Consider the following 24,489-nt stretch of genomic DNA (forward strand, 5'->3'; position numbering starts at 1 on the left):
TCCGCTTTAGTGGTCACTGTAAATTTGTTTTTGTTTTTGCCTAGAACTACGATACTTCCTTCCTGGGTCCAAACGTTACGCACTCCGAGCCAGCCTGTCTTGATTTAACAGATCTTTTCTTGTAGCAGCCAATGACTCCTTAACCAATAGTTTGGTGCCTTCAAAGAGCTTATCGCGCCAGACACGATCGTGGACATGAAACCAGAATAAATTTAACTATAATCGGCCTGTTTCCCGAGGTCACGACTTCCGCAGCTGATCTGCGTAGATGTCCCAATACACAACAGCGATCAATGTCATCCATCGGCAAGTCCACTCGCAGGTCAGATTTTACTGTCTATCACTTCGGCTTAGACATTCTGAGCCAGTTCTTCTCTCACCCCGTCTATGAGTAGACAGTTCCACTTACTGTATTGTTTGGGTTTGACAGCCCAGGCTTCGTGTCTGTCAAGAAGCTGTTGCACAAACAATAACTCCTCCTTTATCCAAGAAATTTCTGCCGAGATGTACTGGCAGAAGTCTTTGAACTCAGAACAGAGGGAAGTCAGATTTTCATTGGCACGGTCATTAGTGTTGGCAGGACTGCTGGCACTTGCTAATGTCAACTGTTCGAAGCGAGCTTGGAACTAATCCATCCGTTTAACAAATTTCAAAGTCCAACACGCTTATTTACAGTTTTTACAAACATGTTTTTGCTAGAGCTAAATGATGATTGTCTGGTGTAATTATTGACACACACTCATCAGACCTGCCTGCTAATTATCTTGCTAATTTGAGCTGTTAACACTGAGCTCTCCTACACAACACACACACACCATGTGCTATCTTAGCCATGATTTAGTCTTGATTGTGATGATAGGATGGAAAAGGGCTAGGGAGGGAAGGAAGCAGCCATGGCATTAACTGAGGTATAGCCCCAGCATTTGTCTGGTGTGAAAATGTGAAACCACAGAATACGATCTTCAAAGCTGGCAACAGTGGGGCTCGAACCCACGATCTTCCAAATGCAAGCTCATAGCTGCGTGACCCCAACCCCATGGCCAACTCGCTCGGTATATCACATATAAAATTATGGAACATACCTTCTGATAATGACCTTAAAATATGCACAGATACCACTTCATAGGCCTTCTGTCATTTGTATTTCCAGTTCTCGGCAGCAAGATTCTCTAACTTTTTTTTAAAAATACAGCTACACCAAAGACTTCTCTGATGTTCTTCATATACCCTTGGAGAACTGCTTCAAAGGAGGTTCATGGAAGCATGTTTCCATGAAAAAGGTGACAACCTGCTTTCATCAAATTAGCACACAGAGTAACGTGTGTGCATGGACCACGCTTGTATTGTTGACTTGTATATATATTTTGTCGCTGATCGTCTGGTCAAGTCAGAAAATTCTTGTCAATAGCAGCTATTAGGTATTTATTAGGTGTGTACACACGCACTCTCCCTCTGCACTATATAGGCTACAGTTCTGATATTCATCGCGACTACTACTCGTGACCCTCCTTCGTAATTTTCAGGTAGCAACATATTTACTAGCAGCACCACAAAAATGTCTTCCTGATAATGCGCCGTTAATACTTCCATAAGCTGGGCCGAGTGGCTCAGACACTTGAGTTGCTGGCCTTCTGACCTCAACTAGGCAGCTTCGATCCTGGCTCAGTCCGGTGGTATTTTAAGGTGCTGAAATAGGTCAGCCTCATGTTGATAGATTTACTGGTAAGTAAAATAACCTTTAAGGACTAAATTCCGGCACCTCAGCGTCTTTGAAAAACTTAAAAGTAGTTTGTGGGAGGTAAAGCAATATTATTATTATTATTATAAAACTTTCATATGATTGGAACTGCCAATTCTGCACTTTTTAATACAATAAACATTTTTTCTTGTAGGGCTACATCAAGCAATGTGTGTACATAGTTCATGTCAATGAAATCATTATGTGAAAAAGAATCGAGAGAAACTGATCTGTTACACTGGATGTTCTGTTATGTGTGAGAAGAATTTGAATATTAATTATATGTGTGTGGACAAAAGATGCCAGATTAAACTGCACTAAATAGGTAAGGGAACATGATAAGCTTGTCTTCTATTTAGGATTTATATATAATGTTAACAAGTACATCAATAAAGTTTTGAAACCCCACCGTGACTTTACAAACACACTGTATAGAATCACTTAGATTTCATCTAAATTAAGAATGAGCTCTAATGGAAAAGTAAAATCATAAATCACAGTTAGCATAGCCCTTCTCAGCATATAAAATGTCAACTCCAGAAGAATTGCCACTCAAGATTAGCTACTATATAAACAAAGAGATATTCCAGTAAGTACGAACAGTGGTGGTGATTTGTAGAGAATAAAATCAATTTTTATTCCATTTCAGCCACCTAAAACTAGGAATTATAAAAAAACAATTTATAAAAAACTTGTTGTCTTATCTCTTCTTCATGCGGCATCTAAATATTAGTTCCTAATTAGCGTCAACCTCTATGATCTTTTGCTACCATGCTTTGCCTTCATTCCCACCTACATATACCTGCACCCTTCACAAAGGCGCAGGTTGTTCTTATTGGGTCTCCTTGGATTTTCTCTCTCTCTCTCTCTTCACCTGGTAGTCCTAGAGGAGAGCGATTCTACCCAGTGCCTCACATTCAAAAAGTATGTGTTCAGCTGATACCTCTGCTTCATTGCACTTACTACATATATTGTCTCTTATTACTCCAATTCCATGCCAGTGTTTTCTCAGATGGCAGTGTCCTGTCAACAGTCCTACCACCCATCTTGTACTTTCTCTGCTAAGTTTCAACAGTTCTTCAGTATGCTCCTTGCCTGGTCCTTTTCAAGCCTGCATCCTGGAGTATTTTTCCAGTTCTCAATTTGTTTCTCTTGTACCCATTTTCTTATGTAGTGTCGGGGTTGTCCATAGGAAATGCCGCATACAGGTTCTGGGCCTACAAAAAGTGTTTCTGACCCTTTCCTGGCCAGTATATCTGCCTTTTTATTTCCTTCTGTACCCGCATGCCCTGGTACCCATATTATTTTCACAATGTTGTACTTTGAGAGCTTCAGGAGAAGCGAATGGCAATACCAGACAATTCTGGATATTATCCGGACTGCTTCTAGTGCCTTAATGGCCACTTGGCTGTCCATAAAAATGTTCTTATTCCTATAGTTCATGTTGTGATAGCTATCACTTCCGCTTGAAAGACTGTAGTGTGTTTGCCCAGGCTCATCTGGATTGAACTCTCCCATTGATCCCTCCTGTACCATCCCCAGTCTGAGCCATTAGTCCACCACATTATATCTTCTTTTTCAGTATTCCATTTATTGATATCCCAGTCTTTTTTTATTATCTGGGTCGCCAACAGTTTTTGAAAGTTGTACTATGGTATCATTATCAGAAGGCATGTGTAACTTCCTCTGTTATTACTCCTAATTTTAAAGTGCCCTAGATTGGGTCTTTGTGCATTCCAGCACTCTGATTTTGCCCATCTATATGAACTCATTCTAGCCTGTCCTTTTATGAAATTAAATAGTGATGGGAGGTCTAGTAAAGTATTCAAGGCTTCTGTCAGCGTAGTTCTCATAGCCCCAGTTATGGCTATGCATGCCATTGTCTGTAGGCTATCCAATTTACTACTGACTTTTCCTTGGCTTACTTTCTGCCACCAGATGATTGCAGTACAGGCCATAAACAGTCTAATAATCATATACTATATATATATCCACATTACCACTGATGGTCTTAGGGTCCATGTCTTCCTGACGGCTCTTTTACGTGCATACAGCAAGTTCTTGGCCCGGGTTATGTTCCTTTCTATATGTGGATTGCAGGTTAGATCTTTATCTAACACTACACGTAGGTGCAGTGCCTGTTCTTCCATATATATATATCTATCTTGCCCAAAGAGCTTCAGTGATCTCTCTCCCTCTAATTTCCTACTTGCAGAAGGGACCACAGTTATCTTGTTTGGGTTGACTGATAGTTGTTCTTCCGGACACCAGTTCTCCACAAGGTTAACTGATCCTTGCACGAGGTCCCGGATAACACTCATCACCTTACCTCATACCACGATCACTAGGTTATCTGCGTATCATTGTGTATAAAAACCCTGTTCGTTGAGCATAGCTATGATTTTGTTCACCACGAGGTTCCACAGCAGAGGAGAAAGAACTCCTCCCTAAGCACAGCCTCGGGTGGCCCTAACCGTCAGCGTTTCTTCAAACAGGGTTGCTCTTATCTTTCTTCCGTCTAACATGGATTTAATCCATTTGACAATGTTTTAACTCACTTTGCTCTTTTCCAATGCTTCGATCATAGAGTCGTAGGTTGTATTGCTGAAGGCTCCTATATCCCTTTCAGACCGTATACGCACAATAATGCAGGTTCGTATTTTATTTATGTCCGAGCTTATTTGATATTTTCTTGGCGCTAGACCGACCTGCAGTGCTTGTGCAGGACACGTAGCATGTACTTCACTTGCTTTCATTGAGCACTTGACCACCAGGGGGCAGGAAGAAGAATTTAAAAATATAGTTCATCGGCAAGATGGCGGGAAGCAGTAATGCCTAAAATAAGTATTTATTTATTGCATTCATAATAATCTACAAGCTTTACCGAATATCAGAATATAATCAATGAAGTGCGTAAACTGTTTAACGAACGTGAACTTACAACATCGTACGTAATACCACGAGGTTTTGAATGTTGATACGCACAAGTGTGTGGGCTAGTTTTCACTACAGGCAATGCATGCGAGAGTGCTGGGTGCTGCCACCATAAGGACTGTGAAAGCAGAACTCATACTCTATGTGAGAAATGTAATGTATAATTTTTTTTGTTTAAAATTGTTCCACAATGTAGGTAGCGTTGCTCACGTCCGTACGTTTAACCTCTAATTGCCCTACACGTGCCTCCTGGGTGGTGCTAACTGAGCAACAGTGAAAACAGGCAGCGAGACTATCCACAGGATCCCCTGGCAATGACATATTTTTGACGAAATAATAGAAACAGTTCTTCTCAGAACTCATTAACGAGAAACATTGGTCCACCTATCAGACTCCTACAACTGAATGTCGAGAGCATTAGCAAGGCCAAGTGCGACTATTTGTCGAAATTCCTGTTGGACAATAACATCGACATTGTCGCCAGGTATAACTTTACATCCCGCAGCCCAACGTTTATAACATTATAAGGAAGTGAAAATAATGCAAATCTTACTTGGAATTCATTTTAGAGGAGAGATGTGTTCATTGCGAAGTCTAGGAACCCACCATCCCGCCCCCGAAAGTACATTTACTTTTATAACCTAATAAAGAGTAGCAGCCGTCATCGACCATGGCTAAGTAGCTTCTTGCATTCTCATTGGTCAACGGGAACGGAATGTGATGTCATTGCCATCAATGCTGATAAATACATTGCGTTACCAACCCCGGCTGAATAAAAGCACAAACAAAAAACACCATGTAAAATAACTATGCGGCTTTCCACACGAAACTAAGGGCCTAGGGCCGCTTCGCGGCTACTAACCATCCAGACCAATGGTCCTGTCCACGGCAAGAATCCTAACCGTCCAGACCAATCGTCTTGTCCACAGCAAGAATCCTAACCGTCCAGACCAATCGTCTTGTCCACAGCAAGAATCCTAACCGTCCAGACCAATTGTCTTCCTTCCAGACCAATCGTGTTTCCTCACGAAACTAAGAGGCCTAGAGCCGCTTTGCGGCTTCTAACCGTCCAGGCCAATTGTCTTGTCCAGATCCTATCCTAACCGTCCGCACGGCAAGAACCAGTCCAGGCCAATCTTGTAACAATAATCACCACCACCAGCTATCGAAGCACCTCACTCATTAGTTCTTAAGTACAGAGGTTGGCAGATCTGAGCACCGGTTTTGCGACTGTGTGAACAAACGACAGTCGCTCCGCGCGCGGCTAAATGTAACGAGCACTGGGCTGCGAGAAGTAAAGCATTGATTGTCGCCATTCAGGAAACTCACGTTTCCAACAAAGAAGCATTCCGAAGCAGAGGTTGAATTCCTGGATATACTGCTCTTGGTGTAACTTATCACGAGGTATATGGTATTGCTACGTGTGTTCGGAACAACCTAAACAAGGCTTCACTAATATCTGTTAATGTGGAGGAAGATATACATACGGTTGTCATACAAGTGCATGATATCACTATAACAAATGTTTATAAGCCACCTAAGACACCATGGCCCAATTTTGTCTTACAAACTGCAGAACATCCTGCAATTTATATAGAGGACTTCAATAGTCACCATGAATTTTGGAAATACTCTGACAATGATGAGAATGGAAGTATGCTTGCAGAATGGGCTGAAGTGAACAATCTTCATCTAGTGTTCGATGCCAAAGATCAAGATACTTTCAGGTCAGCTGCTTGGAGCAAGGATTCTAATCCTAACTTATGTTTTGTTACCTGCAATGACAGAGGTTTCCAGATTAATGCCACAAGAAAAGTGAAAGACTCCTTTCCCCACAGCCAGCACAGACCTGTAATAATACAAATTGGACGATCAACTCCACATGCTCGATGGAACTTACAGAAAGCTGACTGGGCAAAGTTTGAGGGAACTGGATAAGTGCATTCGCTGGATCCCTCCATCTCATAAGAACTACCATCGGTTCAGTAACAACAACAGCTAAAAGGTGTATGCCAAGAGGATATCAAAAAGAATATCCCAGGATGGAGTGATGAAAGTGAAACACTGTACCAACAATTCCAGCAAAGTAGTGACCAAGAGATAGCTACAGAACTTTAGACCAGCTTAGACTTATCTCGAAGGCAGAAATGGACAGACACAGTTGAAAGTATGGACTTAACCCACTCAAGCAGGGAAGCATGGAGTCTTCTGAGGAAATTGGGAGGAAGTGGATCAGTATGCAGAAAACCTTCAGGAGTAAGACCTGACCAAATTGCTTTCCACATCAAGAGTGCCTCCCGACAAGATACATACCAAACATATCAGACGGCAGCTTCGTGACTTGAAAAAGACAACATCTCCTTCATCTGAATATGTACGTCCCTTCACAGTTTTAGACATTGACATGGGACTGTAGGACCTCAAACCTTTTAAGTCACCTGGTTTCGATGGCATCCATCCAGAATTTCTTATTCATTTGGGAGGATATGCAAAGAAACGTTTGGCAGAGTTCTTTACTGATATCCTGCTGACTGGTCAACTTCCATTGGAGTTCAAGAAGGCAAAGATAATTTCTATTCTGAAACCTGACAAACCCAGCAACAAGGTAGAAAGCTATCGACCCATCGCCCTTCTTAGCTGCTGCTACAAACTTTTTGAAAAGTTGATATATAACAGAATAAGTAGCACAATCCTAGAGCATATTCCAGTGAAACAGGCAGGCTTCAGACCAGGATGTAACTATCGTGACCAAGTATTGTCTCTTACATCCTTCATTGAGGCAGGATGTCAAATGAAGCTGAAAACATCTGTAGCATTTGTTGATCTTACCGCTGCCTTTGACACTGTATGGAGGGAAGGCCTTATCTACAAATTTCTTTGTATCATACCATGCAGAAAGATGGCTCAACTGATTAACATGTTAAGTGATCGGAAGTTCCAAGTAATCACTGGATGCAAGATAAGCAAGGAGAGGAAGCTAAACAACCGATTGCCCCAAGGATCAGTTCTCTCACCATTATTGTTCAACTTGTATCTCTGACCTTCCTGACACTTCATCCAGAAAATTCTGCTATGCCGATGACTTGGCTCTAGATGTACAAGATCAGGTAATGGAGACGACTGAAGAGATTCTGACCAAAGACCTGTCTTTACTGGAAGATTACTTCAAAATCTGGAGACTCCAACACAGTGCGAGTAAAACAGAAGTGTCTTGCTTTCATTTCAATAATCGTTTGGCGAACGTGAAACTGAATTGTTAGTTTCAGAGGGAGAATTTTTTGTCATAACTGGAACCCAAAATACCTTGGCGTCATCTTGGACCGTACACTATCCTTCAAACAACACCTCCTGAACTTAGCACAAAAGTTGAAGTCTCAAAATAACATCCTTTATAAACTGTGTGGAACTAAATGGGGATCTTCAACAACCACTTTGCGAACTTTAGCCCTGAGTTTGGTGTATTCAAGTGCCGAGTATTGTGCACCTGTTTGGATGAACAGTCATCATACAAGGCTTGTTGACACCAAGCTTAATACCACAATGCACATCATATCTGGCGCAATCACATCTACTCCATTTCACTGGCTTCCACTGGTATAATGCCATCTGATCTATGCCGATCTAATGCCCTTATGATGGAATTTCACAAGATCAAGAAATCCTAGTCTACCCGTGAATAGTGACCTGCCACTTCTGAATCTTTGATGAGTGGAAAAGTAGATGGGAAGCAGCAACGGATGTGTGCCTTCATACCTTCTTCTCAGGTCCCAGACTTCCAAGTGGATCCCACCTACCACGCAAGACCTGGACTGCCCTGAATAGAATCAGAACAGGACATGGTCGGTGCAGAGCCGCTCTCCATAAGTGGAAAAAGCTACCCAATCCAGACTGACTGCGGAGCTCCACACCAGACTGTTTGTCATATCGTCGGGGAATGTAGGATTCGAGCCTATCACGGTGATGAGGATGACTTCCCGCTGCTAACTCCGGATGCTGCACGCTGGATCGAAGAATTAGACATTCAATTGTGAAGCACAATTTGCTTTGTTTCTCAGCTGTAAATATGTATATTACTGATTATGTCTGTATAAGCCATACACTAAATAATAATAACAATGTAAAATGGAACATTTGATCGTGTACATGTGTATATTCACATGTACTGAGCTCAATTTTTCTATTTTTTTTTAAGTAGTGAATTAAGTCCTGATACGCACAATTGTGAGAGTTCTGTTTTTTAGCCTAAAGTTCTCATTTTGTAAAATAAACTGTAAAAAACATTTATTTGACAGTATTTTAGTAAGTTTTGAAGTACATACGAAAATTCACACCTCCAGTTTTCTTTCAGGTCCGACGACAAGGTGCTGCCGCCGAAAGGGCAGTAAAAGCAAAACTTGTCCTCGGTGTAGAAAAGGTAATATTTACTTGTGTTTGAATGAAGATTTAATTGTTTTAAAATATTCCCCACTTTAAAATAGAACATTTGATCATGTACATATGAATATTCACATGCATTAAGGTAATTTTTCCTTTTTGTAAGTAGTGAATTAAGTCCTGACACTCGCAATTGTGCAGGTGCTTTTTCTCTGATATTAATTTTTATTTTGTAGAATAAACTAAAAATATATGTATTTAAGAGCATTTTAGTCTGTTTTTGACGTACAAACAAAAATTCACACCGCCAGTTTTCTTTCAGGTCTGAAAGGGTTATCTAGAAATGCTGCCAGTTTCTTTATATTCTAGGCTTTCCTCTAGTTTATAACCCAACTGGTGGAGTGCTACTTCAGTGGATCTGCCAGGTCTATATGCAAACTGATTTTCATGTAACGCTGAGTTCAGTTGCATGGTTCTTCTGATATTTATCCAGAATTTTCTCTGTTGCTTTCAGCATGAAGGAGGTTAAACATAATGGTATGTACGCTTCGGCTTGGGCATAATTTACCCTTCCAGGCTTGGGTATGAATATTCCTTTAGCTTCAGACCATGATTTCAGCACATACCCTAAACACAAAGTTTATACAAGGAGTAATTTTTAATACCACCTATTTCAATACAATTTATTCCACTATAGTGTGGTTAAATACACATGGAAATTACCAGAAATTTGAAGGGTACATGTTTTGCCCACTATTTATTGGGTATCATCAGCCTCAATCAATCTTAAAACACACATGGTCTAAGGAGTCATAATAATTTACGTAAAACGTATTTATGATTATTTAGAAGTGTTAATACTGTGGATGCAAAATGTTTACAGTACAAAAATATTGAATAAAACAGAACTTATACTAAAATCACTTTGAAAAATTGAAATGTTCACCTAAAAGTAATTGTCACACATTGTTTTTAAAAAGTAATCCATGTCTGACACTGAAATGGATCTTTTTAATCAAAAGCTTTAACAATATATATTACATTTGGAAAACAGAATATCAAAAATAATGCGTCACAGGATAAGAACAAGACTGTTAAAAGATACAGTATATGCTCATGTTTGAGGCCAAGATCTCACAATCAGGAATACAGGCAAAGGTAAACTTTTGAATGAATTGGAGAGCATTTACATTTTCTTGGACAGGATATATAATAAAGATCGTAATCTTAATGACGACACGGAAGTCACAAGTCCGCTATATATTTTAATGCCTAAGTTATTGAATACGGTCAACCCAAACCATAATAAAGTCCCTCAGATATTTAAATCCTTAGAATTAAAGACTCCCTCTATTTCGTTACATACCGACCCTATACTTGCTCCTTCAAGTAATGCCCCTCCTATACTGGTTACAACACGTGAGGCTCCGCCTACCGGTACACCCCCTCTTCCCCTCAGCATTCCCTAACACCTCCACAGCATCGATACTACACTAGAAATAGGAACTTCAACCAGACTAACGCTGCAGAAACATTAGCACATACATTACATCTTGAGAATAAGTACACATTATTCAACATAGTTTTCAGTGATATACTCTCGGCCTAATTTCCCCTCATCAAGTTAGTTTTCCGTCTCATTCCAGATTGACAACATTATTTACTACGGACATCCACGTCTACAGGAGGCATTTTCTGGTTACACGAAATTGTCGTCCAACCTACCTTCTTTTATTTGGATATTTTAGCTGCGTTTTACGGCAAATTCTTCGGTGTCTTAAACTATACCGCCTCCAATTTAACTACATATTCCTCCTTATTTTAAACATTGGCCTCAAACATGAGCATATACTGTATCTTTTACCCGTCTTGTTCTTATCCTGTGACGCATTATTTTTTATATTCTGTTTTCCAAATGTAATATATATTGTTCAAGCTTATGATCAAGAAAGATCCATTTCAGTGTCAGACATGGATTACTTTTTAAAAACAATGTGTGACAATTACTTTTAGATGAACATTTCAATTTTTGAAAGTGATTTTAGTATAAGTTCTGTTTTATTCAATATTTTTGTACTGTAAACATTTTGCATCCACAGTATTAACACTTGTAAATATTCATCAATATGTTTTACATAAATTATGACTCCTTAGACCATGTGTTTTAAGACTGAGGCTGACGATGCCCAATAAATAGTGGGCGAAACGTGTACCCTTCAAATTTCTGGTAATTTCCATGTGTATTTAACCACACTATAGTGGAATAAATTGTATTGAATAGGTGGTATTAAAAATTACTCCTTGTATAAACTTTGTGATTAGCTATTTTTCAATACGGGATAATGACGAGAATAATGGTTTGTAACATACCCTAAAGCCAGACTAGCTCTGAAAATGTCCGTGAGGGCATTGACGAGTATCTCCCGTCCTTGTAGGAGTATTGGAAGTATCCCATCTGGCCACGGAGTCTTTATAGGATGAAACGTGTCGATTGCCCATTTTACATGGTTATGTTGTATTGTTCTGTTGGCAGAGTTCCAGTCTGCTCTTTGAGCTCTGGTCACTGTACCAACCGTTTCTTCTGTCATCTCCTCAGCCTCAGGAAAGTGACATGCCATTAGTATCTCCAGAGTGTCCCTCCCCACCTGAGCAAATGACCCATATCTGGTTTCTCCAGGTGTCCCCACTTGGTTTATATGAGTTGCTTTCCGAACCTTCTGGAGCCTTGCTGTTTCAGTGTGTGATTCCACTTTCTCACAGAACAGTCTCAAACTCAGTGAGTTTCCTATGATGTGTGTCCCACATAGGCTACCATTTCTAGATGATATTCTATACAACATCCTAACCTCTTCATTTTGGCTAGTTTGTTGTACCACTACCTTACTTTTTTGATGTTTTTCTTTTCTTTGAGAGGACAGTTTTCATGGAACGAGTCTATAATGGCCTCTAATAGTTCTACTGCCTCATCCAATTCTTTCTGTCCTCTCACGTTAGTTGGAATTTTTTGTACAGCCTTCTCTAGAACTTCTCTGTATCTGTCCCAGTTAGTTGTTTTTGGGTCTCTGTACATCTCAATCCCACATAGCCTCGCATCTATTGCAAATTTCCTCCCAGATCTGCTCTACTGGAGCTTCCTTGGCTTCCCTTGATGTCGAAAGTTTTGAAATTGGTTCTTCATAAGCATCCATATTTCAATCAATCCTAGGGTTTTTGCCCCTTCTAGGGTCCTGAGAGTCGTTCTCACCACCTGTGGTGAGGTATACAGCTAGACATTGTCCTCCTGCAACTCAGGCTCTCCATAGCAGAGACCACGCTTCTCAGTCCATCCAGCTGTCCGCCCCTGGCCCGAACCTAGCCATGTTTGTTCACCCTTCAGTAGGCCTACTCACGTGGTCTCCACATGGCATTATCATAACCGCGTTCACAGCCATGGCTTTCCCCCTAGGTTGGGATCACCCCTTTCCCAACACGCGCCTCGTCCAGGCTACGTATAGCAAAGCAATGTGTTGGTTCCAGCACCCCGCAGTGAGCTTTCACCTCAATCACCAAGCCCACTTCACCTGAACCACCGTATCACCCACAAGGAGGAACCATGGATGCCTCTCTAGCATGTATGGGCGAGGTCTCCACTTCCAAGCCTTGACTTGGGCTAGTAGCAATACATAAACACTTAGTTGCACACTAAAAGAGTTTTGTACATGGATAAGTCCATGTGTTGCAGCATGAGAGAGGGGAGGATTGATCGCTTCATTTGTTTCTACCAAAGTGTTCATATTGGCTCTTGGCAACTACGCTAATGTGACAAGGCTTCATTTCACTGACAATAACTAAGCAGTAGTTAACCCCTCCACTACCTTCCTCTTGAAGCTCTGGGATTCACACAGGTTTTTACCTTTAGTGTTCTGTTCAAATTCACTCACAGAGCATAAAAATCTTACCATATTGTAGCCTTTTGTCTCAATTTTGTTGAATAGAACAGAAGAACTTTCCAGTGTCAATTTCATTAAAAATTATAACAGTATAATTTTTATTGAAATTTTGTGCATTTGACAAACTGTAAAGTTTTTATATCCTATTTGACTAAGTCATCACTGGAAAGTATGGCTTCCTTCTTAAGAAATTTCAATTTTGTTGTCTACCCCCACCACCACCACCACCACCACCACATCCCTCAGAACCCCAGCAGTTTTTGTCTATACATTATTTTTGCACCCAAACCCTTGTAATTCCCAATAGCCACTACTGAGTACATACGGTATTAGAATGAATACGAGGTACTTTGTAGTTTTTCAATATCAGTTACTGTGCTGATGGATGCTGAACATGCAAAGAACATATTATAATCTCTTGCACACTATCCTGTCTAACATTACTTCACTGAATGGGTGTAGCTGTTGGCATATTTCTGCAGTACTAAGCAGCCACTGCTAAATGAAGCAGGCGGAACTGTTTCAAGCTTTCTCTGGGCTTTCCTCACCCTAACTCATTTTGCAATCATGGCAAAAATCTGCAGTATGTACATTAAACATGTTCTTTACCAGATATCTTATTAAATATTGTTTTAAGTAGCAAATAATTATAGACAAGAAGTTTCCACGGTCTGTTGAGTTATTTAGTTCTTCATCCAGATTGAACCGTGTTCTTGTTTTCTGTACAACTTCTGTCCAGTTGCTGACATTTTGAGTACACTGCAGTCTTCTTTGTGAAAGTGGCTGAAATACCCCTACTCTATCTGAGGTAATTAGTCTCCCCATACAGCTAAATCAAATACTGTATTTGGCAAAGAATACTGCAATGTATTTGAAACGTCTGCAAACTGTACGGAAGGTACAGAGAGTAAAAAAAACTGTTCAAGGAGAACTAAATAATTATAGATAAATACATGTTCAAATTACATTATTACTACCAGTATTCTCCTACAAGAGTCCTTATACATGTTTATCAAACTACAAACAAGAGGCTGGCATGTTTTAGCACCTTAAAATACAACCACACTCCTGGGATTGAACCCACAATCTTTAACTCGGAAGGCCAGTGATCTATCCGAGAAATTCAACCCAGCGAAAAACCTGAGAAATTTGATCTAAGTTGTTTCAATAAACCTTCTTAACAAAAAACTTGAAAATCATTTGATTAAATCCAAGTTGCACATTTTTCTGTACAATCGATCATTGTGTATCCAGGTTCAGCATAACTCATCTTAATTTATGAAGAGATTTTCATTGTACTTGCTTTCAAATTTTGAAGTTTCAAGAGGAAGCATGTGTAGTAACAGCAGAGAAGCCAGTTTATTACTCAACCTATACATGGCAATGTGATACAGCCAAGAGAGAGAATTCAATGGAGTTACAGGATTAAGGATATTACCAGCAATAAACATTCACACAGCCTGTTATTTCAGCTGTAACTCAGAATCTCCTTCTGTGCAATTTATATCTCACAAAGTCCCATACGCTAATCCAATTCCTTGGCTAAACAGTCAGCATACTGGCGTAATGCTAACTGGGCTCCAGGTTTCATTCCCAACCAGGCCAGTGATTTTAACAGTGTACGGTTAATTCCTCTAACTCAGGGATTGCATCAGTAAATTTGAAAGGTTAATTCAGTTTCGAAGCTTAAAAATAAAATAAAACAACTTAATTGTATCAAAAACCAACAAAGGTAATGTAATAATATAAATGGTCCGTTATTGGACATTATAAATTTTCCAGCTAACTCATTCCTGGCTGCCAGCGTTTTGCCCCCGTATGCTAGGCTGGGCTCATTAGTTGGTACCTAGCACACCTACCAAGACGCATGGCTAGTGCATACCATGGAGGCCACTGCATAGGCTAATTGTAGCCACCGACAGTGCCAATGCACTATGAGAGACTTTGTCTTACTACCAAAAAAATTGATGGCTGCTTGGCCATCAGATGATACGGATGTTGCTTAATGTCGGAATATAAACAAGATTCACCCTCAAGTTTTCAACCATTTTAGTCTATTGAAAACTTACGTTGACAACTGCCTCAGCATATATATGCTGACTTTTATAACGAAGAGGATCCACTTCAGTACCAGACATGCGCTGTTTTTAGAACTTTATATTGACACAAATTTTCTTTTAGACAGGATTTTAAATTAGTTTACATTAATTTTAGCATGTGTTGTACATGTCATGTCCCCACAGCATATTTTATAACCACTATTCTGTAAAGTTAATACTGTATTATAAGAAATCACAGTTCAATTTTAACAAATTATAAAGTGTCATTGTCCTCTAAACAATGTTTGTTTTAAGATTAAGATTAAATTAATATGGCTGATGATGCCCAATAGGAAAGGCAAAACATGTCCCCATAATATTTAGATTTTCTATGTCTAATTGACCACATAATGTGGTACTGATTGTATTGAATAGGTGGAACAATAAATGTACTCCTTTCGTAAAATAAGTGAGATCTTTTTAATATCCTGTCTTTGTACATATTTTATTAACACACCTACTGATATTTTAATAATAATAATAATAATAATAATAATAATAATAATAATAATAATAATAATAATAATATTTTTTAAAATATGTTTCTTCTTTCACGCAGTCCTAAATTGCAGCTTGTAATCTAGCGAACGCCTACGGAACTACTCAGTGTAAAAATTGTAAATAACCACCACTAATCTCAATTACTACAAACACTAAACACCAATATTTGTGAATCTAAATATCTCTCTCTCTCTCTCCCCCTCCTAAATTTCTACAACTTCTTTATCACTAACATAATACAGGGCTCTTGGAACAGCCTACCACTCGCTAGCGCATCCAGCAATGATTCTTAAAAGAATTAGGCTATAGTATTTGCACAGAACTGTACCACAAGTTTCAAGAGCCTATCTTCAATAATTGCATAACATCGTAACAAAATTAGCCAAATGCAATTTTTTATTAAACAGCACCAAGTGTGAATCGAGTGTACATACATACGGAAATAAAAGACTAAACTGGTTGGGGAATAAAACTGTCAAACTACTCTGTCATACCTTGAGTTAAGTTAACTTTCTGTAATTACAAAAAAATCAAGTTCAAGGATGTGGTATTCTCATCTGTCAAGTGAGCAGAAACCATTGAGACCAGCCTACAGATCATTCACAAAATTGTTAAAAGTCGATCACAAGGTTGCATTTACTGTCAGCAACCTGTAGCTTCAGTTCTCACTTTGAGAAATGCTTTTTGCAAAACAATGTCTTCGAAACAAGTTAATAAGACAAGGCAGCATTGGAATTGAAATGAAAGTATGAAATGAAAGATCCAAAAGCGATGAGTTTGTGGCAGTGGGGAGGCTCCAGAGCAGAATATTGTCCTAGAATCAAGTAGAAATCTTGCTCCATAGACTGCACGATGATCTCTGTTTACACAGGTATATGGGATCAGCTTATCCATCTTCGCCTTTCCTTCACTCTGCATTAGAACCATGTATGGCTTCCTCTAGCATTGCTCTAGTCTTAGATACGCTGTGGCAAGCTTGCGATCTCTACATTGACATCTTGAGGAAGGTCTCATTCAATCTCGGCAACTCTAATGAGGTCTGGGAGTGTCTGTGGAGGCTGTGGATGATCAAAAAGAGCCATTTTGAACCTGCCCCATGTATGCTCAACACTCTTCAGTGTTCTCCTTGAAACACTTAATTGGCGCACCGCCCCGCCGTTTTTACAGACGGCTAACAATCTAGATAGGCCTATGTGCTAGTTACATAATATTAATATATATTTGAGTTATTGGATGCTCCAAATTAAAATGTAAACACTGCACAACTGTTTATTCAAACACTGTTGGCACTCCACAGAAATCAAGTGATAAGCCCCAGTGTTACACGATTATGAACAAGCAGTAGAACACTAGAAGTTTAGAATACTCTTATGTCTTGTTCATGATAACACTAAAATAGTTCAGTTTTGCACTTAATGTTTACTATTAATAACCTGAGGGAAATAAATTAAAATTTTTACATCGTATTCCCCGCTCGGCTACTCATTCCTGCAACCCGTCTGATGAAAATTTCTGGGGAGAACACTGCTCTTCACGTCCAGCCAATTAGCTAGCCAGTTCACAAGACCTCTCTCACGAAGTTCCTCACTGATTTGTCAAGAATGACACTTTCCAGTGTCGACTTAGTTATATGTAAAAAAAACTTTCCAGTCTGTCAAACACACAATTTCAATATAAATTATGACTGTCTTACTAATAAAATGTCCTTATACAGTTGTTTAACACTTGTATAGTTATACAGTGAATACACCCTGTATAAGCGTAGCATATTTTTCTTACTAATAAACATGGTATACGCATTGTATTACTATACCGCACGTATACACTCGTTCCATGTCGTAGGAATCTCTCCCTGCATGCAGTTCACCGACATTTCGCACATTCACCGCCTTTACAATCGCTTCTGCTGGTTATCTACGAGCAAAATTTTCCGGAAAGTCGCGCAGTAGCACAGCATATCGAAAAGGCAGTGGCGACACAGAGCGAGATAGCTGGAAATTGGCTTATATCGATATAAACATTTCTTCAGCTTGTTACATAATGAACGCCATGAAAGAAATGGAACAGCTTAAGAAAAGATCAAGAGCTCCTAACTGGGATAGTACGGAAAACTTAAGCAATTGTAATTGAATCGGCGAGTTGAAAAGGGTACACATTCCAAAATCCTTACTTTTCAGGAGAAAGGAAGAACTGTTTTGTAGCTAAAAGAAAGGTTTGATCAGAAAAGTTTCTATTAGGCATTTAAACATAATATCACCGTATTCAACTACAAAGTATGGAAATCATATTACGTACGGTTTTCAAGTTATACCATTTTTTATGTCAAGGAATATGTCCCTTTTTATACTCAAATTTGAGAAAGATCTTTGTAGAGGCAGATAATGTACTGTATAATATACTTGCAATTTCAAAAGTCTATTAAGCAGTAACATTATTACACAAAAATACACCCAACCATCATTTCTTCACTTGTGGCTGACCGGCGAGCGGGTAAGTTTCCTCCACTTTATCTGTATGTAAATCCTAATAATTTATATCATAAGTATTTTAACATACATTTTAACTAGGTAAAAATAGCTTTTCTTTCTTTATTCTTTTTTATAGTACTAGAGGAGCATTTGCAGAAACATAAAAGGAGGTTTTATCTGCTCTGATTCAAAAAATCCGGTCCTGCAACAATCGAACAAACGTCTTCTGCCCTGACTGCACATACATGGCTAAACATTTTTAATATGTATACAACAACGAACATATCAATGAAACCTATAAGGGGATTAACTTCACAGGATGTCAAATTGGACATTAAGATGGTAGATTCCTAGTGGCAGCAACAATACAAGCAGTGATGATACACGTAAGAGTGTAAAGGATAGGAGGAATTAGTGGACAATTCAAGAGTGTTTCTAAATATGTTCCATGTCTTATGTGTTGGGTTACAACAAGCATTATTATACAAAAAACAGCAAAGTGTACATATAGTGACTAGTGTTGAGGTTAAACAGGAAAATGCTTAATGTTAATGTGATGAGATGTTGTATCTTGAGACTTAGATAAGGTAGATTTTGATGTAAATACGCTGACGAAGGGGTTAAGGCTCCCGAAACTTGTACGTATAAATTATTCAAATACTAATAATTTATTGACAGGGCGGACCAAACAATCACCCGTTGTACATATTTTTTTCCAACCCCCAATTTCTCAACATGATTATGCTTGTTGTTTAAATGGGCCCTCTGCGCATCTTCCAAGTTTTTGACACTGCACTTCTGGTAACCCCTACGATGTGCAATACTGTTGCTTAAGCAGTAACACATTATTACACAAAAATAAGCCCAACCATAATTTCTTCACTGAATCAATGCTACAATTCCGGCTCACTCAAGCTGGGAAATATGCACTGCACATGAAATGTAAACACTAGCTGAAGCTCATACTGCTCTGTATACACTACAGCCAGTCTTCACCTAAAATGGCATATTTCACCCCAGGCTTAAAGACCATAGTCAGCGACATCTGCTGTATTGTACAGAAGCCAGTAAATTGTTTGTGTGTATGCAGAGCTCTCTACCACTTATGACAGGACTACACATACCCTGACCATGTAACATCCCTCAACCCACAATATTCAAAACTTTCTTTGAGGTATATAGCATGACTGACATGAATGGAAGAAATATTTTCTTCAATCATTTAACTGCGCAAACAAAAATCAAGATCCTAAATCAACCATAACAATAATCAAGCTAGTAAAAAGATTTGTGGAATAGGCTTAACATGTTTCCAAATTTTTTTTACGATGATGAAACTTCATACAGCAAACGCGAGCAACTACTGCATGTAACTATTAATGAGTGTACAGATAGCCCTAAATACAAAAAATTTGTTCAGTGATTTAAATGTTTTAATCTACTTTTATGTATGTATGTATGTAGAAATATAAATGTGTGCACGCACACACATACTTGAAAAACACACTCTCCACATCTGTCAAATGTTCCAATCCCAGAAAAAGACTAATTACTGGAAGTCATTTTACAGTAGGTGTATGCCATTAATTACTTCACGAAGAGGTTCACCGAACAGGGCCTTCAATCACATAATATTACAAAAGAGACTCAAACACTTACTTCAGCAAAAAATTCATCCATAAATCCATCCCTTCCTTCAACGTCCACAGGGTGATCATCAGGACCAACGTCGTCGTCATCACTCTGTGCCTGAAAAACAGTGCCACAAAAGTCAAATTACGTCGGATATTAACCTTAAAGTTATAGAATTATGAAATTCGGCAAGAAAAAAGGGCCACTCCTATCTCACACTGATGTCTTTAAAAAAATGACTGTAACAACAGAATTATGACACCAAGCGATATAGTAAATGGTACTAGCTATAATTGCAAACCTAATTTCGCTATTCTGCTTAATGAAATAGAAAAGACATCGTCCCAAATCGAAAAATCACTTATTCGGCGCCAGAAAGTAGGTGTGCCGCATCAATTGTTGGCACTACTGAATGACATGTTGAGCTGCACTCGTGCACGTCTTAAGATGCATTTAAAGGTGTCTAACGTTCAGAATATCCAAGTAAATATGGCAAGGATATACTCAATAAAATAAAAGGCCATTCACTCGTTGCTAGTGTACACATACACTATGACATTTATTCCTATTGTCCGGTTAAGAGGGGTGGGCTAAGCCCCGACTTCAAAAGCAAAAATTTCTTCACAACTCACCGCCTTCAGAGCTGCTAATCTATCCTTCGTCATCTTCCAGCCTTATAATTCACACTGTAAGGATTCGTCGTGCTTTATATAAACATCCCATTCACAAAAATTTCCATGAAATGACACTAAAACTAAGGAAACAGACACTAAGATCGTAAAAATCGATACGCTTACAAGTTCACTGCTTCTGCAGTGCCGTCTGTCACAATGCGCATGCGTATGGAAAGTGAGGTAGGTGTCGCTTGATCTGTCAAATATTTTTATGAAGTAATTGTATAATAACTATTTAGGACAAATAATTAATTCAGTTCTGGTTTTTAAATATTTTGAAACTGTTTTTTATCTTCTGTCATAAATGAAAATGTTATTCAGAAGTTTAATTTCTCCTCCTATTCTTGCAGTGCTTTCTTCTCTGCCGAACGCCATTGTGAACCGTAACGACGAAGTCGTGAGGTGAGATTTATCGTTGAATATCAAGTGAATCGACGAACCATTTATCTTTTTGGGAAGGTAAAATGTTTTTAGATTTTTTCTTAATTTATTTATGTCACTGTGAAGCGTCTAATCTATGTAATAATCGCAGACTTTTCATCGGAAGTCGGTGTTCTAATACCAATTTCCTATGAGACTACGTAAAGGCGCCATTTTAACGCAAGATTTTGTGAGTTATTGCAATTTCTCTCATGGAAGGTGTAAAATGTGTTTGACACTCATTATATTATCATTAATTTTAGTCTAGGATTAATGGAGTCATTCATGGTATCGGTTTTTCAAACATTATTTGACTTCGAATAGTGAGTGGCACATAGTAACGTCACTAGTACAGGTTACATTTTGACCGAGTAAGTATTTCGGCATTTTATTTTGATGATGGTTATTGCACTACCGTTCTGTCAACGCGAGTGATATTTCTTAATGAAATGAGCGGCGAATTGTGAGCATTTCCTTTGGTGTACCTTGGATAACAGGATATTAAAACCAGTTGACATGTGAATGTGTGCAGCGATGAATGCTTTTTCTTCTGCTAGTTCATAGCGATTTGAAGGATTTTCATCTCTTACTGAGGATTCTGAGGTCCTTAATGAGAAGCTCGGATTATTGGAAACTTGGTAAAACCACTCCATTCGTAAGTGATATGCTGTTACAGAAAATTGCTCTTGATGCTTGTTTTGATTTAATGTAGTTAACACAGTATAAGGTTAGTATACCGTAATGTAGTAAGTTAATTGAGTTGTATTCCCTTTCTCACAGTGATTTTATTTTTATTTTAAGGAAGAGATCAAAGAGGATATTCGGCGCATTTCATGTGAAAAGGTTGTCGTACGTTTAGCACTAGGCATGATATAATTCAGAACATTTGTGAAAGACTTTTAAGATTAGCTGAACATGTTGAGCTAATTACATAGTGGTGCTATATGATAAATTCATTCTATATTCACAGACTATAAATTATTGTAGTCGGTATGTCAGTGCTGCATTTATGCTAATGTGTATTTTTGGTATGTTAAAAAGTTACCATCAGAAGATGTCATATGGTTTCTACTAAGACATTTTGAAAGTCCAGGAATTACATGATGGAATCAAATTACCGGTACAACTCTGTTAAAGCTGTAGAGGCTAGAGTGCCGGTTACAAATAGACTACTGGCCAAATCAGTCTTTACGTGTGTGATGTTTGCAACAGTAAATTTCGTGATAATTGTTAAGAAATTATAACTTCTAATTTTCACAAATTGTCGGTCTGTTCCTTGGCAATGAATTGAACGGAGTGATTGACAGGGAAGTGTTCCAGGCAGTCTTACTCCTTCCAGCAATCAGAAATAATGATTGTACCTGGCAACACACATTCTTCAAAAACTGTGAGCAATGTCCGAGACCCTACCTACAGAACAAATTATTCCTTTGTCATTAGATCCATGTAATGAATGGCTGTGTCAATGTGAGCTTTTCACCAATCGAATATAGAATGCGCTGCTGTCGCCGTACGGAATGCTAGAGGCCTAACAGTCGTGTTCCACGAACCTACTATACTGGCATAGCAGGGGGGGGGGGGGTGGCGATAGTCTCAGGTGACAGATGGGGGGGGGGGTGTCCTAACCGGCTTGCCCGCGGACTTGAGCGTAATACAGTAGCTCTTGCGGACCAAACGCACAACCCCCTGTGGGTGGGAGACGCAGATGAATATACCCGCAGGGTAGAAATTCGGTAAGGGTTACATTACTTTTATAGCATGATAAGGATGTAATATGTTGGAAATCTTAAGTGTAATACCTTGTAGAGAAGAGATGTGTTCACTGCGACTGTTAAGAACCCACCCGCCGTCCCCCAGAAGTAATTTTGCTTTTATAACCTAATACAATTTATCATGCGCCATAGTCCATCGCCTAACTACGTTCCAGCATTTCGATTGGGTGAGACACAATGATATACGACGTCACTTGTAGCAATTAAGTAAATGAATTGTTACCAAACCGCGCACAAGAAATACACAACTGCCCAGACCAATGGAGTTGTCACGTGGGATACTAGAGGCCTAAGGCCGCTTCGCGGCTTCTAACCTGAGACCTCCTTTGCTTGATCCAGACCAATGGTTTTGTCACGCGGGATACTAGAGGCCTAGGGCCACTTCGCGGTTTCTAACCTGAGACCCCCTTTGCTTGATCCAGACCAATGGCTTTGTCACTGACCGATGGTCTAACCAATCCAGACCAATGGCTTTGTCACTGATCAATGGTCTAACCAATCCAGACCAATGGTTTTGTCACGCGGGATACTAGAGACCTAGGGCCGCTTCGCGGATTCTAACCTGGGGGCTAATGCCCCCAGACCCCCTTTGCTTGATCCAGGCCAATGGCCTAACCAATCCAGACAAATGGCTTTGTCACGAGATTCGTAAATTCAAAACTAGCGCCGCTGCACTAGGACTAGTTCTTTATAGGTTCTTTCCAACACAGTCCCTGTACCAGTACATGGTCTCCTTGCGCATGCGCAGTACGAAAAATCCTTTCCAACATAGTCAAAATTGCGTTCATGTATCCGTCTGTGTACTGCAGTCAGGCGTTCCAACTAACTCTTCGCATCGATCCCTGGCGGTCGGAACTAGTCCGCAGTCTAAAGCATGTACTGAGGCGTACATTTCTGTGACATGCGTAGAAACACTGTATCGTTGCCTCCTGCTGTACGCTCATTTCTTTGGAATTCCTTAATCAGCTGTTTTTATGCACATAGCGCGCTCTTCTCCAATTAATAAATTAATCAGCTGTTTGGTTACTGAGGTTAGGATGGATAGTGACGATTTTTTACACTCTTCATCCAGTGAAGAAGTGGAGGTACTATTTTTAGCAAAAATAAAAAGAAATGAAAATTATTTAGGTGACGATAATTAAACATCTTTCTTTAGTTATTTATGTATTGTTACATTAGGCCTATAGTTTATGAAGGCACAAAAGGTACCAGGTGAAACAAAATATAATTGAAATACAAAGTATTTTTCAGAAGAAGCTGTTCCTCAGTATAATGAAAATGGGTTTTTCGAGCATTTCCGCATTAGCCGAGAAGTTGCTCAATATATTACAAATCGATATGAAAGAAGTGAGCATCATAAAAGACATTACGGGCAATATGGGAAAATATCTGCATTACACCAAGTTAGTACAGTAATTGCGTTACTCCTATTCCCTGGAGTTCATGAACGAGAATCCATTCCAACACAACCCAATCATGCATCAATCCCGGAACAGATACGAAGTCAGCGCATGCGTATAAAGCGGTATATGGAAGCGTCCACGTACTGACAGCAAACTGCGTGTTGGAAAGAACCTTATATGAACAGTTGGCAGCTCTGTCCACCGCACGATCAAGCTCTACGCGAACAAGAGAGAAACAAATGACAGTGCAATCACGCCTAGTTGCGTGTGCTGGAAAATGTAACCTGTTCTGAACTTAAGCCCACCCGCAGTATCCCCTGCCTGTCGTAAGAGACGACTAAAAGGTGCAACCAAGGTATGATGACATTAGAACCATGAAACCACTTGTGGTTAGTAGGGTCTACGATCGTGTGTATTCCACCGAAGCAGGGGAGCGGGCATTTGGCTGCGCGAACTAATGTCCATGTGCCGTAACGCTGTGCTGGAATGTGTCGGTTCCCCTGGGTTCAGAATAGATCTGCGCTACCAATGAGTAGTACCACTTT

The 24,489-nt window shown here is 39.4% G+C and overlaps 2 protein-coding genes across 5 annotated transcripts in view; one reads left to right on the top strand and one right to left on the bottom strand.

Moving 5' to 3' along the window:
- The window catches only part of Syx1A (Syntaxin 1A), a 612,912-nt gene extending 592,418 nt beyond the window's left edge, over positions 1–20,494 (bottom strand). For both annotated transcript variants that reach the window (XM_067139643.2, XM_067139644.2), the window contains exons 1-2: positions 20,308–20,494; positions 19,703–19,792 (exon numbers count right to left, since the gene is read on the bottom strand). In XM_067139643.2, the coding sequence (XP_066995744.1) occupies positions 19,703–19,792; positions 20,308–20,340 (123 nt within the window). In that variant the 5' untranslated portion in view covers positions 20,341–20,494. The remainder of the gene's footprint in view (positions 1–19,702; positions 19,793–20,307) is intronic.
- A 206-nt stretch (positions 20,495–20,700) lies between these two features.
- The window catches only part of LOC136864656 (GTP-binding nuclear protein Ran), a 92,229-nt gene continuing 88,440 nt past the window's right edge, over positions 20,701–24,489 (top strand). The window contains exon 1 of one of the 3 annotated variants that reach the window (XM_067141941.2): positions 20,701–20,751. The gene's annotated coding sequence lies outside the window, so the exon portion shown is untranslated. Of the gene's footprint in view, positions 20,809–20,988; positions 21,141–24,489 lie in introns of those variants that run through there. The other 2 variants (XM_067141940.2, XM_067141942.2) reach the window with 2 other exon arrangements.

The sequence above is a fragment of the Anabrus simplex genome, chromosome 2, assembly GCF_040414725.1.
Source record: "Anabrus simplex isolate iqAnaSimp1 chromosome 2, ASM4041472v1, whole genome shotgun sequence".
Classification (NCBI taxonomy): Eukaryota; Metazoa; Arthropoda; class Insecta; order Orthoptera; family Tettigoniidae; genus Anabrus; species Anabrus simplex.